We start from the raw sequence: 17,098 nt of genomic DNA, 5'->3' as shown, positions 1-17,098 counted from the left end.
TTGGGGGCAGTCTGCATATCTTCTGAACCCAGAAGATAACAGGGCTTTAAAGTTATCATAGGAACTACTGCTAATTATCTGAGCTACTTCTTTTCACCAAGTACACATCAGATATTCTCATTTATGTTGTCAACTTCAAAAACAATCCCAGTTCCATGAGCTTTACAACTACAGAGCAGATGATTGGTGAGAAGACTTAAGTGGTAAGTTGGGCTTTATTCTTGTCTGGAAGTGACCACTAATTATATAATTGCCTAAACCAGCCTTTCCTGCATCTCAGTTTCTGACCAGCTTCATTGCTCTTTAGTTTATGGTTTCTTTTTTAACAACTGAGTTTGTGGGGCTTGTGACTCTGCTTGTAAAATGTAATACTGCTGATTTGGGAGTTGCTGGCTGTGCTGTTCCTCTGAGGTTCCTGCTTAATGGCTCCTGTGAGGGTTTTGTGAAGGAGAAAATTAGCTTGAGTGGTGTAGGGTGTGCCTAAAGAGCTTGCTGAGGAAGATCTGTGCCAATGGATAAATTCCTGGGAATGAGGAGGAGCTAAACTCCAGCAAATCCCAAAAGCGTAGATGGGCAGGTAGTCATATCTCACTTCCTTTGGTCTTTATTGCCCACCAGTGATAAAACCAGTTAAAACAAGTGTTTGGATCATTTTGGTTGTCATACATAGTTTGGATCGTTTGATTGTCATACAGAGTAGACGACCAAGGTATTAAAGGCTCATCCAGAGGGAGGGGAAGGATGGATGTCATGCCTGGTAGTGAACACTTCCTCAAGGCTCCTGTCTAAATGCCGTATCATTTCAAATTCTTGAATGCCATGCCTGTGTGCAGTGACTGCAGTAATGAAATAATTTGAACATGAAATGCTGAACATGAAATAATTTACGCAGTCGTATGGTAAAAATACCTGTTTCTATAGTTGAGATTCTGGGCATGATGGAATCACATGCAGGTGTCCAGAAGCAAATACTTTATGGAAAAATAAAGCCAAGCAAAGTGCATGGTAGAGAAAAACACAGTGCAAGTCTAGTGTTAAAGATTCATTTAAGCTTGAGTATAATTGCAGCATGTGAAATGGCAGAATATAAGGGTTTGAAACGCCTGTTTCGGTGGGGTTATGTCAACAGATGATGTCATATGCACAAGAGAGTAAATTTCCCTGGTGAAATAGAGCTAATGGCACAGACAGGCTTATTTAAGCAAAATTGCCCTCAATTTTGGCTGAAACAAGTGAAAATTGTACAGTAATTTCAGTAAGAGGCTCTCCAGCCAATAAAATATTCCGAGTATTAGACTTTTAGGAAAAGCAGGGGTTTTGTCTGTCGGTCACTGACCAAAGTGGGCCTCTGGGGCACAGCTGCCCTTGGCATAAGGGTTGCAGGGGGAAGGTGGAGCCCATAAGGGGTAGTTCTAAAGAAAAAGGTGTTCCTGTGCTGTAGCCAAGGCATAATCATAGAATCCCAGACTGGTTTGGGTTGGAAGGGACCTTAAAGCTCATCCAGTTCCAACCCCCTGCCATGGGCAGGGACACCTTCCACTAGAGCAGGTTGCTCCAAGCCCCTGCGTCCAACCTGGCCTTGAACACTGCCAGGGATGGGGCAGCCACAGCTTCTCTGGGCACCCTGTGCCAGCGCCTCAGCACCCTCACAGGGAAGAGCTTCTGCCTAAGAGCTCATCTCAATCTCCCCTCTGGCAGGTTAAAGCCATTCCCCTTGGCCTGTCCCTACAGGCACTTGTTGAAAGCCCCTCTCCAGGTTTCTTACTGGCCCCTTTAGGCACTAGAAGCTGCTTTAATGTCTCCCTGGAGCCTTCTGCAGGCTGAACAACCCTAGCTCTCAGCCTGTCAGTAGTGCAAGCCAAAACTGTCAGGCTGCTGTGAAGCATCATGAGGCATCTTTGAGGTGTCTGGATCATGGCATTAGAATACCTCTATTGGCCCTGGCTTGCTTGCTGTTTTCTGCTGCTTTTCATTCTTGGAGCTGTAGCTGTGAGAAGTGATCTGTGTGGCGATCCAGTGTCCTGCTCCCGGCCCTGTGGTGGTCTGCCTGTCCCTCCTGGAGCCAACCTCACTGGCTTCTGCCAGTCATGTCACCAGACACTTTGCTCCTGTTGGTGCGGACAACTTCATGGGGCTGCTGGGCTGCGCAGCCATGTGCTGTAGGATCTTTCATGCATCTGCCAATCCTTCTGCTTCTTTGAATAGTGTAAAAGGTTGAATTAAAAAAGTTCTTAGTTAAAGCTCAGGTGTGAAAATACCTGTTGAAGATACCCAATACCATAGTCCATTATTAAAGTACTATTGACATTCTACAGAGCTGAAATATGTTTTTACCACGGCAATAATGGCATGACTGCAACAAAGCTGTAATGTTTGATAGGTGTGTTAGGAGTTAGAAGCCTGTGTTGTCCTGGTCTTTGAGGATGGCTTAGAGGTCATGGAGGTACATAATCATGTGCATTTGTGCAAATACAGGCTTTCTCAATCTACCTTCCCTTTGCAGGATGGTAAAACACCTCTCCAGGTTCCTCTCCCTTGACTTCTCGTTTCCCCATGAATTTCTTCCCCTGCTGCCTGTCTTGCTGCAAGACTCTTCTGTTCCTTCCTTTTCCATGCTTTGTTTCTTCCTAGAGGTGTTTCCTTCAGTAGCTGGTGGTGTTCCCCTGCCCAGGACAAAGGGAAGGCTGCAGCTGAGCAGGCATGCAGGGCTGCACAGGGTGTGCAGCAGCGCTGTCCTCTACAGTGCAGTATTGGCTGCAGATACAGCTGCTTCATACAGATCTACTTTGTTTCCAGGTTTCTGTGTTCAGAGGAGGTGCTAACAGAAAGATACCGTCCTGAAGGAAAATAAACTCTTCCAGCTTCAGGAGGTCTTAGTCTGGGGCTTATTCCATGGGTGTTCAAGAAAAGTGCTTGTGGCCACCTTGGGTCTGTCTTGGGCTTCTGTTTGCTCTTGGGAATCAAGCCAGCTTGCCAAAATGGTGTCTCTGACCCCAAGCGCTATGATGAGTATGGCGCTGTGTTATTTTGCCCGTGCTCAGCAGTTGTTGCAGCCTTTGGAGAGGAACCACTGGAGCATGGCTGGCAGGAGAGCGGAAGGGAGTGTGTGTGGGCTGAGGTAATGGAAAACAGGGCCAGGATGGGTGGTGGTTCTGGGCTGCTTGCCACCCAGACAGTCCCTCAGGGGCTAAGTTCATGCTGGAACATGCTCTCTGTCCTCCCCTTCTCTGGTAATCTTGCCCAGATACCCCAAGCTGTGTCCTGTCTCCTTCCTGTGTGCCATTACTAACGGCCAAACTCTTCCAATCTTTCCTTCCCTCTTCCTATGTGGAACAAGCACATAGATCCTTATTCTTCTTGCCGTTTACTCAAAGGGGAGTTAAAGACTGGACCTAGTTACAAAATGTCATAGAAAAGGCTGCAAATGAATTGGGTGGTTTGGAGCTAAGTGTTGGATGGAGAGCCTTTATTCCCTGGCCTTGTCTAATGGGCAGTAGGTCCTGGCAAGCAGCAGCAAGTGCAATTGGTTGTGTTGAGCGAGGCTTGGAGGTTTTGTGATCTGGTATTTATTAAGGGTTGCTTTCTCTGAGTCCTGGCTTTTGTAAGCTGAACGAGGAGAGCAGAGCTTGCGTGGCTGGGCCCAGGGGAAGCAGTACTGGGCTTTGAGGTGTGTCTGAAAGGGCCTGACTTGTCCTTCCTTTTGCAGGCAGTGCAGGAGATCCCCCGCTCTCGGCTCCCTGGTTGTTTCTTTTATCTACGTTCGCACTTTCAGGAGCAATTCTGTGTTGTGTTGGATCAGCTCTTCAGTGACTGTTGGGTTGTCTTATGCAAGTGGATTTTAAACCATGCCTGATTGAGACCAAAAAAATTGATCAAATGTATCAAATGTTACTTAAGATGATAGAAGTACCATGGAGACCACTGGACTACTCTAATTGTATGCATGTGTGGCCTGTGGTCAGTTGTATGGGGATGACTTTTGCTCTGCTCTTTAATTTCTTCAGAAACCTTTTCTTCTCCCCTTCCACCACTTCTGTCAGCTCTCCCTAACTAAGCTACAAGAGCCTTTATAGGAAAAAGATCCTGGCAGAAAACAAAGAACAAGAATGAATGAAAAGAAGATATAAAGGTGTCTGAGGGTCAAAAGTGAGAATGAGAAAAATGGTGACGCTCAGCGGGGGACCTCTAATGGTGCCCACCACTTCCAGAGGAGCCCATGCGGGCAGCGATGTGCTGCTGCCCAGAGGCTTGTCCAGCCAAGGGGATGGAGATGGGCATACATAGAACAGCAAATGGCAAAAGGAGGGAACATAATTAGGCCACTCAAAATAGAGTTGATGTGCCTGGTTCATCTTAAACTGTTTGGTTTATGCTGGTAGTAGAAACAGTCTTTTTCTTAAGGCAATTTTGTTAAAGGCTCCTGCAGTTGTCCTCAGCTAATTGCTGGGGCCCGAAGCCTGCCGAGCCCCATCCAGTTCTGTTGAATTCTCTGGTATTTAAGAGAAAATAAGTTCCTCTTGAATGAGGATATAAATTTTCAAAGATATTTTCAAATTAAGCCTGAAGGCTTTTAATTGATTTTTTTAATGAGAAATAACTGCAGAGAGCTGAAGGCGTATTGTAACTTGTTGAGGTACTTGGCATTTCACTGCTGTAGCCACCTTTATCCCTGCCCGCTTTGTGTAACTTTTCCCATTACTCCTTACATTTGTCCCAAAGCTTGTAATTGTGGTATTTTCCCAGGAACATCCTTGGTGAGAGGTTCCTGGTGGCACAGATCATGCTATACGGAGGCGGTGCATATTATCCCAGCAATGCTTTGAGTGTTGCTTCCCAAAGTACCTGCTGCTTTAGCTGTTCCCTGTGTGTAAGTCTGTGTCTGTGGACACTGAAAACAGTAGACAGCTACAGCTAGTAGGTAAAGCTTTCAGTGCAGTTTTAAGGCCTCCTCTGCTATTTAGGTCATTCTTCCCTGTCCCTTAACTCTTTTTCCCATATTTTTAAGCATTTCCTTCAAATTTTCCACATGGAAATAGGTTTTAACTAAATGACCTCCCCATAGCTAAGGGCAATAGCATGTTATGGGATCACCATGCTGAAGGGGATGTGGCCCTTGTGATCTCCAGAGACCAAAGGACAGGGAGATTTGGGATCTTGGCTTCTTTCTTAGGGTCTCAAACTAGGAAAGATGCTTCTGCTTGTTCCCACTGGCTTTATGGTTCTGGATAGTCCCTTCCAATTCATTCCCAATTTTACATCTTGCCACAGCCTTCTCCTTGTTAACTTGGTCTATCACTGCTGCTCTGTCTTCTGACCCTTATCAGTTCCTCTTCCAGTCTCTTCTACCCAGTGCTGTGGTGAGCAGCACTGACTTTCCCTGATCAGTCTTGTACTCTTGGTCTCTAGAAAAAGCTTGAACGCCATTGTGTTCCTGTATGAATCCTGCTGTGTTGCTTGGCAAAGTGTCCCTGGGAGCACATCAGAGGCTGGTGCCCTCACTTGGGTCACAGTGGAGAATGCTGGTGATAAAAGCCCAGCTGTGCTGCTGTACATCCACATGGATGGAGCATTGAGCCTCATGTGCTGGTAGGGCTGCGAGATGCTTGTGCTGTGCCCCAGGAGGACAGGACTTCCGATGTCTCTTTGCCCACCTGTGTGGTCACACAGCCTCGTGTGAGGTCCTGCATGTGCCAGAGTACCCAGAGCAAGGCAGGGGCAGTGGGCAGGAGCCCACGGCAGTGGTGTGGGAAGGGATCAGACATCTCAGAGAGGAGGAGGCTCCACAGACAGAAGTTGAGATGGTGGCTTACTGGAGACAGCTTAATTTAGGAGACTTCGGTCAAAGAGGTTTATGCTTAAGAGCTGTTGAGCTGAAAAGCTCCAAGTTAAGGAAATATTAACTTTTGAAGCTTAACAGCTTGTGGGTTTTTTGTTCTTTTTTTGGTTTTGGTTTTTTTTTTCTTTTTAAGGGAAAAATGAAACCATGGAGGAATATAAATCCAAGAAGCCAAGCTCTAGGATTTGATGCAGTGCAAAGGCTGGAAGGTAGAATTTCCCACTGGTTTGTGTAGGGTTGTCTGCAGAGGTTTGCCTCTTCTTGCCTCCATTGAGGAGCATTCAAGCAGCTGCCATGTGCTTTCAGAGGGGATCTGCTGGGTGGTGGGACCAAGGAAAGCCCGTGGGCATGCTCCGTGTGCAGGACACCAGAGTAGGGGTGGCCAGGCCAGGGGACGTGGGGTGGCAGCATGCGCTGGCTGAGGGGCCCTAGGCTACCCAGGAGAACAACATGTTGAACTAGCTCCATTGGTCTCTTCTTTAGCTTGAGAAGTCCATAATTTTCAGTGATTTCGTTTTCCTTGTTCCTCAGCTGATAAAGTGCTGAGATTTGTTCAATGAGTGTGCTGGAACTTTCAGAGGAATCAGAGGTTTCAGTTCCTGAATCCCATTGAAATTCAGGAGGTGTTTCAGTGAAGAAAAACCTTTGCAAACCCTGAAATCCTGGCTGCTGAACAAGAGGCTTTGTTAGTTGTCGGGTTTTTTCCCTTACAAAGTAATGATACATATCAGAGTAAGGGTTGTGTGCTGAGTTCTCCCTTCACGTGGGGCTGAGATGTGTATCTGGTCTAGAGCTGGAAGAGACGCTCTTGCCTCCGTTCCTGAGGAGTTGGGGAAGGGCTGTTGGCTGCCAAAGCTCTTGGGAGCATCCCTGCTCTCTGAAGCTGGGACAGTCTCTTGTAGTGCTGTGCTGGCTGGAGGGGGCTTTGGGGGTTTCCTGGCCCGCTCTGTCCTCCCAAGGCTTGGTGCTCTTCCTTGCCCCAGCTCCCTCCCAGTCAGCAGAAGGCTGTCCCAGTTTGTTACCGCTCTATATGCTACAGAATGCAAGCTGCCATGCTTGATAACCTATTATTTGTATTTCTTTATATTGTTCCATTATTCTGATAGTTTATGTTTGTTTGTATTTGACATGCATTAATGTGCTTCTTCGTTCTTCATTCTGGTGGCCAAAAGAAGCCTTACCTGGGTCATGGCAGGGATAACTCCAGCAGAGCTGGACTGATGGATACATCCATATGTATGCTCTTGCTCACCATCGAGGGGCTTCAAATTATTCCTCACAGCTATCCTCTCCTTAATGCTGAATGATAGACGTATTGTCTTTATCCAGGCTCCAGAGACCTTCACCTCTTTCCAGTTTGGGCTTCCTAGCAGGTATTAAATAGCAAATACTTCTTGCTAAAAAGAAATCACCACAGGAACTGGTGCTTCTGTATTTGCAGGATTAACATCTCTAATTCCTGCTACCGTCCCCACTGGCTGGCATGGCATGGTGCAGGTCATGTGTTCCAGGTTGGCATCTGATTTGTGGGGCTTATAAAGCACAGCTCAACAGTCACAAGCGAAAAACTCAGTGAACATAAGGCACCCAGCAGCAAAAGCACTGGTTTGGGTTTTCTTTTTGGTGTGTTGAAGGAAGGCTCTGTTATGCATGTTCCGATTTAATGTTTCAAATTCTTGGTGTAGGAATTTGGCATTTCAGCTTTTGCTGTATTTACACCTTTGTTGAGCATTTCAGTTCATTTCCTATGCCTCCATGTGTTGTCAAAGTCCAGGCAACCAGCAGAGCAATTGCAGACGCATCTTGAGGCTGTGCTGATCTCCCTGGCTTTTCATCTGTCTCAGGGCTTGGTGAAATCCCCATGTAAAAGCTGTCAGTGTATGGTTTGGGTTGCTTTTCCTCATATGGTTTGTTTATGTCCAGGGAGAAATTTCAGCCTGCTAAAACCTGAATTCCATCTGGAGGTAACTGATAAGTGAGCCTTCCCTGTGCTTTTGGTATGCAGTGATATCTGGGAGCTTCAGGGGCTGAGCACCAGCACCTTTCCAGCCTCGCAGGTGTTGTGTGGTGTCCTGTGGTGAAGCAAGGTGCTGGGGACCAACCATGGCTGCGAAGCACCAAGTGGCTAAACACCAAATCATCGCATGCTGCTCGTGTCTTCAGACCATGCTGATGCAGGAGGATGGAGCTGCTGCCTTCTGCTGCTGCCTGGACAAGGCAGGGGGTGGGCTGCACTGTGAGGGGCTGCAGAGGGCTACAGAAAGTGAGCGAAGCCACCCACCTCTGCTGCTCCTGGCTGCTGTGACCTGCCCCATGGTAAGCACCCATCCTGCGTGGTCACTTGCAGGGCTCTGTCTTGGGAGATGCATTTTCATTTAGAAATTGCAGCTTTGCTTGTTAACCTTTTGTACGGCCTTTCCCTGTCCTCTCATATATGAGTATCATCAGGGCTCGTGGCGGTGCTGCCACCCACCACACTGATGACTTGCAAAATGCTTGCAGAATTTTCATTCGAGTTAAGTATATAAGTATCTATATATATGTGCTTTGTGATTCCAGCACTTCAAATCAGGCCTTTAGCCTGGTGCTTTGTGGCTGGCTGGATCCGAATCCTGTCTGTTTGCTCTTCACGTTCCTTCTGCAAGGTTGTGGCTGTGTGTCATGGTGCTAAGGCTTAACTGCTCTCCTGCCAGGTATCAGTTCAGGGTGTTTTTGAGGTGGCTCTTCTGGCAAACGGCAGGAACTGCGAAGCATCCTCTCCCTCCCCGCTGGTCCAGGCTAATGGCAAAGTCTTTCTAAAATCCCTTCTGACCTTGGGGTGGAGTTGCCTTTTTGTGTGTAATCTGGATAAAGACAAAACACACATCACAGCCCTTCCAAAAGTTGAAATGTAAAAATCTTCTTACATTAATTTTCAGTAAGAACTGCCTATTAAAACGACCTAAGGCTGGAGATGCAGAATGTGACAAAGGCAAGCAGCACACAGGTTTGGCTGAGATATAGGAGCTGAACTTGGTCTTTGGAAAATGTCAGCCCAGGTTTTTTCTTGTTCCTTCAAATCTCAGTTCCAAAGCAGAAAGGGCCCCGGTGGCACGGCGTGCTAGGTGCAGTGAGGTTGGATGCTGTGCTGGCCTTTGCTGCCAGCTTCTCATTCACGTCCCAAAGCGACATCCAGTGGGTGGGACGTGTCCTGCTCAAGCATGCTGCTAAGTCCTTGGGCCTTGTGAATGGGTTTCATGCTCTGTGAAATGGCCACTCATTGGATGCTGTGGACCGCTGGAGCAGGGCAAGGGAAACCCATTGCACTGGGGGCACCTTCACAGCCCTGCAAGTGAGATCTGGTGCTGCTCAGGCTTTGATTTGAACTGCTGAAGAGCAGTCACTAATCTAACAAGCCACCGAGGCACTGTCTTACTAACATAGTCTTAATTCAGGCATTTGCATGGGTGAGTGAAAGGTAGTAGTAACCCTGGGACAGCCCAGGGAGCACCTGGCACTGCAGAGACACTACCTGTACTATGTCTTGCTTAATAAAATGTCACGAACATCAGGCTCTGGGGACCATGCTGTGCTGGTCTTCATGCCCAGAGTATGCTGTATGAAAAATAAACAGCTTAAAAAAAGGTGTTCGTTTTCCAGTGGGAGTTAGCTGTGCTGGGCGAGTTTATATACCTGCTGCCCAGTTTCTGTACTGGGCATGACGTGCTGTGGTATGGAATACCCCTTTGGCTAATTTGGGTCAGGTGTCCTGTCTCTGCTTCCTCCCGGCTTCTTGTGCCCCTCCTCACTGGCAGAGCATGAGACTGAAAAGTCTTTGATCAGAGTAAACATTACTTAGCAATAACTAAAAACATCAGTGTGTTATCAGGATACACTGTGCACCGGTATCTACTAGAGCCTTATACTCCTGTGGGACTGATGTGCCAGGCCATCTGACCCACACAGTCCAGTAAACCCGATTGTCCCTTTCCTCCACCTGGCTGGAGGCAGGGTCCCTCTAATAGTGATCATAAGATCACTGGGAATTGAGTCAAATAGCAGAGTTCAGCAGAGAAGCAATAGGCATGGATGAAGAGTTCTTATTATTATATATACACATATATCCATAACAACATGCAGCTAAGTGGTATTTCTATTTTTCCACAGACACATGTGAACTGCCTCACCTATTTTCTGTGCTCAACTGTGTTCTTCAAGGCTGATAGCCTGAGATTCACCTAATATTGATATTATTCTCTGGATAACTCTTGAGGGTTTAAAGATCAAAGAAGGGCTTTGTCAGGTTATCGAGCCACAAACTGAGGATCTAGTTTAACTAAAGAACTCGTGTGTGATTGCAGGTGAAATGTTTTCATCATCGGAAAAAGGAAAATCCAACGTGCCCTCTTTAAACCCCTCCCTGGCAATTCTCCCCATGTGGGGTGTCTGGGTGCCTTTTGCTGAGTGCAGATCCAGTCCCTTTGGCAGCTGGAGCCCAGTCAGGACGAGGCAGTGGGAGGCAGCCATGCTGCCGGCACACGGCACGGCCTGGGCCAGCATTGCGTGTGGTGAGTTTTTCCATGCGTAGCTCACAGCTCTGCTGTCGCTGCTGTAATTGTCCCTGCTGTTGGGGGAATTGAAGTTATAAATGTTAGCAGCAGCTTCACAAATCACTTCTCTAGCTGGGCCCTGCAGTCCTGGGCTAGCTCAGGTGTTGAGCAATGCCATCAGTCTCTATCAAGGAGCCTTTTCTTGCAGGCAGGGGATGCTTGGGGCTTCTGTGATGCAAAGCCCTGAAGTGGCGGGACAGATGCTTGTGGTCACTGTAGGGATTTCCATCCCTCCCCCAGTGCATCACCAATGGCACTTTTTATAAGAGCAAGTAATGACAGGACAAGGGGAATGGCTTTAAAATGACAGAAGGGAGATTGAGATGAGCTCTGAGGCAGAAGCTCTTCCCTGTGAGGGTGCTGAGGCGCTGGCACAGGGTGCCCAGAGAAGCTGTGGCTGCCCCATCCCTGGCAGTGTTCAAGGCCAGGTTGGACACAGGGGCTTGGAGCAACCTGCTCTAGTGGAAGGTGTCCCTGCCCGTGGCAGGGGGTTGGAACTGGAGGAGCTTTAAGGTTCCTTCCAACACAAACTGTTCTAGAGTTCTGTGATAATTCTGTGATTCCTGCATCAGACTGGTCTTATGAAGGACCAACAGTAGAAAAGCATGAAGTCCCCCTTAGATACCATTTGCATCACTGGGGTGCATGGGTGTAAAACATCATCCTAGTTAAAGACTCTGAGGTCCTTGGGGCCAGCCCAAATGTTGGTGACATAAAGCAGCTGGTGAGCTCAGGGTGTTGAAGGCTCTGCTCATGTGGGAGAGAGGGGCAGGTTGCCTTTGGATTTGAAAACCTCACCAAAACACCCTGATTTCCATATTACAGTTGCCGAGTGTTGTCTGTTCTTGTGGAAAGGCAAAAATCGATGCTTTAAACTGGCAGGAAGTGTCACTGGTATGAAAGGCTGAGCTTTGTGGCTTGGCAGGATGAACCTAATGGTAACAGCGCAGCAGGCTGGCATCATCACAGCAAGTTCCAGGTACCCGCTTTTTGCATGGATCCTGCTTTCTCAAGGATAACTCTGGGATGGGGAAGAGAGAAAGTGACATGGGCTGTTGGTGGAGCAGGAGAAAATCTGGTTTCAGCTGAGGACGTCCTTGGTCTGGTGTGGTCTGTCATGCACTGGCTCTCTGTGGGAGGCTTGATGGCCTTTCCAGGAGCTCATGTGGCCTTCCCACAGCCAACCTCTACCACCTTCCCAGTCGGCACATGATTTCTGGCAGATTGATTTTACAGCCTTGCATTTGTGTTTAAAGAAGGGGTAAAGTGGAAAAAATTACCTGAGGAGGGCCAGAGAAACCCATTAGAGCCCGACTCCTGCCCTGGGGCCGTTCCTGAGGCAGTTCAGGTGAATTTTCTGGTTGCTCTGAGTTTCGGTGGTCAGGAAAGGTGAGAAGGAGCAATCAAAGCTCATGCTTGCAGGTGACTACGAGCAGCTGCGAGTGTTAGGGAGGAATTATTGCATTCTGGCTTTGCAGAGGTGCTGTGTGCATTGTGCAGGGTCTCCTCACTTGGCAGACACTGGACTATACTGGATTATACTGGTGCCTTTCCTGTGGGTGACTGAGCAGTGCCCAACAGCATGAGGTGGCGTACGCTGGGTTACTCCCCACCCACACTGCTTTGAGGAAGAGAGACATTGGTGACGAGTAGGAATATATTGAATATTTTCACATCTAAGCTAAATGCTCTTATCCTGCAAGTCCCCAAGTTCTGTTGGTACCGTTCCTGTGCAGGCATCTTGGTGAGCTCAACTTGCAGGGCTCAGGGTGATGGCTCTTGGCCATCCTTGGAAACCACCTTCAGCTGTGGCATGGTGCCATGGGACCACTGTGACAACAACAGGGACATGTTGGTGCCAGGGTGCCAATGGTGTTGGTGGCATCAGCAATGGACAGTGGTTTGGACTTATTTTTTCATAAAATCATAGAATCACCTAGGTTGGAAAAGACCTTAAAGATCATCAAGTCCAACCTTTACCAAGGCTTTTGACTTGTGGATCCATAAGCCCTGAAGTGTGAAGTCCATTAGACATATCCATGTATATCAATATATTGAGGATTTATGAGAACTTGCCTCGGTCACTTGGTTTTCAAACTTAATGTTTCTGTACCTCTTGGGCCTGAAACTGTGGCCTGAAAGCCACTGTGATTTGGTGCCTGAAGGGTACCCAGTGCTGAACTCCAGGGATTAAAGATGCTGTGTGTTTGTGTCTGGGAGTGAGCACGGAGCAGCAGGGCCCAAACGTGCTGTTATTCGAGTGGAGAATTGGTAAAGCTTGGAGTTATGAGCTATGGTTATGTTCTCACTTAATAAGGTGTTAACTGATGTTAGGCTCTCTTCGGAGAGTTAGACTATGCGTGGAGGTTAACAGTGCCTGGCGTTTTGTCTGCTATAAACCAGCTTTCGGAGACGGGGAAGGAGTTACCGCGCACTCTCTGCGTGTGAATTTTTGCCTTTGCCTGAAAAATAAATCAAGAAGCAAGGAGGGGAAGCCCGCTCGGTTTCCCCGGGCTGCAGGAGCGCCTGGCCCCGCCGAGCCGAGCCGAGCCGAGCCGTGCCGGGGTGCGCGGCGGCGGCGCGGCCGCTGGAGGGCAGGCGAGCCGTGCCGGAGCGGGCAGCGCAGCCGGGGAAGCGTCGGGCAAACCCCGACAACCTGACCCCGGTGTAAATATCCCGTCGTGGGAGCGGTGCCGGGCTCATGGACCCGGCCAGGCGCGGCCCTGCCCTGCCCGAGCGGCGGCGGGTGCCCCGACCCGGGGGGGGCCGCGCCGGGGCTGGCGGGACCCCGCTGCCGCCAGCCTGGGGGGCGCCGGGGACGGGACGCGCTCCTGCCCCTCGGAGGTAAGAGAGCACCGGAGCTGCCGCCGGCACGGAGCGGGGCCGGGGGGCAGCGGCAGCCGCCGGTATGTTGTGTGTGGGGGATGTGTGTGTGTTTCCCGTCGCGTTTCGGGCGGCAGCGGCGCTGCCCGCTCCGTCGCGGCTCCCCCCGCGCCCCCTGCCTTATTCTTTATTCTCTCGCTATTTCACAAGCCCCGCTGACGGCCGCTCCTCGCTCCCGCCCATCCCTCCGCGCAGCCGGTGCCCGCCCCGTCCCGCCTCCCGCTCCGCGCCCCGCGCATCGCCATGCCGCCCGCGCGGAGCGGCGGGGCGCGGAGCGGGCGCGGGGCCGCCGAGACGCTTCATCCGCCTCGCAGGGCCGGGCCGGGGGGGCAGCGTGGGGGGGGCACTTGCTCATGGTAGGAAGTTACTGACAATAAGCACCTTCATTCCCCCCAAAGGCGGAGAGAGGGAGAGGAGGAGGAGAGACAGGGGGAGAGGAGAGCTGATGCCTAAGCGAGTCACTCGGAGGAGGCAAAGCGGGCGGTACCACAACTTCTCGGCGGCGCGGAACGGCGCGGAGCAGCGCGGAGCGGAGGTCGCCGGCCGGATCGCTCCCATGTCAGGGCGGCGGTGGGGGACTGCACTCTGCTAGCGTGAAGCCACTGACCTCCCCCCTCTCCTCGCCCAGCGATGTATTCACTGCTCTCCGCCTGCACTTGCCTGTAAGGATTATGGCATATTTTGAAATATTTTTTTTTATTATTTTTTATTGCATTTATTTTTTATTAAACTCTCATTTTGGAGGCTCCGGTTGCGTTTTCCTTGCAATCAGGTGGTAATGGGGACCCGAGCCTTTCTATAAGCAGAGCATCGCTTTGCACCCATTAAAACATTACAAACAAAAACAAAGCTAAAAAAAAATAATAATCAACTTTAACATTTTACAGCATCATTTGATCTTTTGTTGCTTTTTTGTTTTTTCTCCTCTCCAGATGTTTACATTTCCTGCTGCTGTGCTTTCAGGTACAGGTACGTGTCCTTTCTGTCCTCTTTCGCTTTTGGTTGTAAAATAGAAACAAAGGCGGCGTGCTGACCTCGGAGTGCCAGCCAGATTTTGGCGAGGGCTTTCACTTGTTTTCCTCTCTAGTTTTTATGGCCGTATTAAACCGATCCCCGCGGCAGATGCTGGAGCGTCGAACGGAGCTGCCCGTCTCGCCGGGCTGCCGCTGGGTGCCCGGTTGTGCTGAGGCATCGCTGCGGGCTGTGGGCTGGGGCGCAGCCGGGTGCGCCGGTAGTGGGATCCTCTGGAGTGCATTAGCCTGGCTAATGATGTGAGAGGGAGTGCTGGACTCTCCTCCTTGCACAATGTTGATTGATGCACTTGCCTTGGAAGAGCAGGCGCTCTCCTGCTTGCCCTCTTTTTTTTTTGCCTTCTCTTCCCCCCCCCCCCCCCCCCCCCTTTCCTAGGGAACTTACTCCCAAAAACTGATACTTTGAAAAACACGAGTTTCCCAAGCCAGGAGAAGGAGGCTGCATGCTTCCCTCCCCATTATTCAATAGAAAGCCGTCCAAGTCAGCTCCTGCCTTTGATCCTGCCTCAGCAGGAATGAAGCCGTTGGAGGAACACCCTGAGCGGTGAGGCTCTGCAGCCCCGGCGCCTGCCGGACCGGGACAGTGTCTGGGGGTGCAGGGTGGATGCTGTCCCCTGACACCCCTGGGGCCACACACCTCCTGGGATGTGGATTTTAGCCAGGTATCCTGGAGCAGACCCACCTGCGGACCAGGCAGAGCAGGTGCCGCTGTTACAGAGGCTCCAGCCCATCATCCATCCCATGGGGCTGGGGGCCATTCATGCACCCCTCAGCCCCACGCTGTGCTTTGGCTGGGATTGCACCTGCTCGTCCCTGCAGATACCCAGCAGAAGTGAGGGATGGTGCTGGGTGAGCACAGCCACAGCCTTGAAGGGGGGCTCTGTCCCTCTGGCCAAGCTAAATCCCAAACCAGCCCCATCCCCAACTCTTCCACCCCTTAAAAAGAATAAACCTGTAGTCACAGCTTTTTTTCTTATCCCCTCTGAAAACTGCAGCTGGAACCAGCAGAGCCTCCTCATCAGGAGAGGATCCACAGCTGTAAATTACCCTGCGGCTGGAAGGTGTTTGCTCTATTTCTCCGGTGCGTTTTCAGTTGGGTGTTTTTTTGGGTTTTCTGTGGGTTTTTTTCCAAGCCCAAGGAATCCCAGGCTGCGCCGGGCTTGCAGTGACGGCACCTTTGCAGCGGGGAGACATTTTTGTGCGCTTGTGCGGTAACTGAAGTTAATCAGCCCTCCAGCCCCCTCCCTCTACCCCTCCTTTTGGTGCTTTTAGTGAATCAGAAAAAGTTTGGCTGGCTGCCTGGAAAGCACTTGCTAAAATCTGATCTCTTACTTCAGCAGCCTTAAAACAAAGTTATTGGCATTTATACAGTTGGAGCTTGCAGGCTTCCAAAGCAATAAAATAATAAAAAAAAGGGGGGGGGGGGAAGAAAAGCTCTGCTCTCTGGTGCTATTAGAACCATACTTGCTCCATTCCGTGCTGATTTTGCAGCGTTTGGCGGGGTGTGAGGCAGGGATTCACCGCAGGATCTTGTCCTGGGCCGTGGTGGATCTCGCTGGGTGTCACACCGAGAGGCAAGCTCTTTCGGCGATTAGCATTGGGAGCCAAAACATTAGATTAGTCATACTCAAGGGCCTTCGAGTGAGTGTTTACAGTATTAATGGTAGATGAAAAGATGTGAATGCTGTAAGTTTTTATTGCCCATTTTGTTACACTTTCTTTCTGGATTTATTCACAGGATTACATGTTTTGAGCCTGAATGGGAGCGAGGGATTATAGGATTTCTTTTATAATGATCAGTTTGGGTAGGAGTTAGCCTTTGGTGAACTGGAGTAAATTAATGCATCACTTACGTTTAATATTTATTTAGGCTAAAGGAAGTTGTTTAGTTTTGCTTAAAGGGCTCTGTGTTGTATTGGGGAGATTTAAGAGTGCCTGTAATGGATTATATTCTAAGGCTGCCTTTCGTCCTTCCGTGCAAGCCGTGATCAGCGGTCGTCCCACGTGTAGCCTTAGAATTACACTCCTCTGCCGCTGACCCTGTGGCTCTGCATGCAAAGGTAAAAACCCCTCCAGCATGCGCTGGGGCTGGAGGTATTCTGGGGCAAAATACCGTAGCTTGGGCATTTTGGATAACTTCTATGAGTTACTCGTGGTTGAAGGCTGTGCTGCGTTGACGTGGAGCTGCCTGCAGTTAGGTGGCTTAGCTGCTGGCTAGAAGCTTTCTTGTAGACCCCGAGCCCCTATCCATAGGTGACTTGGTTGGGTGCAGCATCACCTGTAGGCAAGGCTGTGGACTCCTGGAGGAGTTGGGCTCCTCCAGGGATTTGCCATGGGATGAGATTTCCACTGAGGGACACCAGGGAATAACGTGTGGCAGGTCAGAGGGGAGCTGGAGCACAGGTGATGGGTCCTGGCAGCTGCGTGCTGGCATGGCCATGAAAGCAGCCCTGCAGGGCTGTGAGGAGGACAGCTCCTTCTCTGGTCCCTTCCCCGGTGTCCCCAAATTGTTCTCTTCTCTTGTATCTTGGGAACTGCTGCTGCTGCTTGGGATGCTGCAGTCCCGAAGGCAGCAGGGACACTGGATATCTTTGGGAACACTAGAGGGATTGTTTGTACAGGTTGTTCTTAGCGATGCTTTTTGCTGGTTAGTAATCTCTCCTCTATCACTGATCTTGAGCATCCTTCAGTTTAATTGTCCCGCTGCCTTTTCACACTTCTGGGAGGAATCTGTGCTCTTGGTTTTTCCCTCCTTGTGT

The 17,098-nt window shown here is 49.8% G+C and overlaps 1 protein-coding gene across 2 annotated transcripts in view; it reads left to right on the top strand.

The window, feature by feature from the left end:
- Nucleotides 1-13,508: 13,508 nt before the first annotated feature.
- Nucleotides 13,509-17,098, top strand: part of FGF18 (fibroblast growth factor 18) — a 70,991-nt gene continuing 67,401 nt past the window's right edge. Inside the window, exons 1-2 of one of the 2 annotated variants that reach the window (XM_030504711.1) lie at nucleotides 13,509-13,970; nucleotides 14,241-14,277. In XM_030504711.1, coding sequence (XP_030360571.1) covers nucleotides 13,939-13,970; nucleotides 14,241-14,277 — 69 coding nt within the window. In that variant the 5' untranslated portion in view covers nucleotides 13,509-13,938. Of the gene's footprint in view, nucleotides 13,971-14,240; nucleotides 14,278-15,334; nucleotides 15,421-17,098 lie in introns of those variants that run through there. The other variant, XM_030504713.1, reaches the window with a different exon arrangement.

This window comes from Strigops habroptila, chromosome 12 (genome assembly GCF_004027225.2).
Source record: "Strigops habroptila isolate Jane chromosome 12, bStrHab1.2.pri, whole genome shotgun sequence".
Lineage (NCBI taxonomy): Eukaryota > Metazoa > Chordata > Aves > Psittaciformes > Psittacidae > Strigops > Strigops habroptila.
This window is presented reverse-complemented; position numbering and strand designations above follow the sequence as displayed.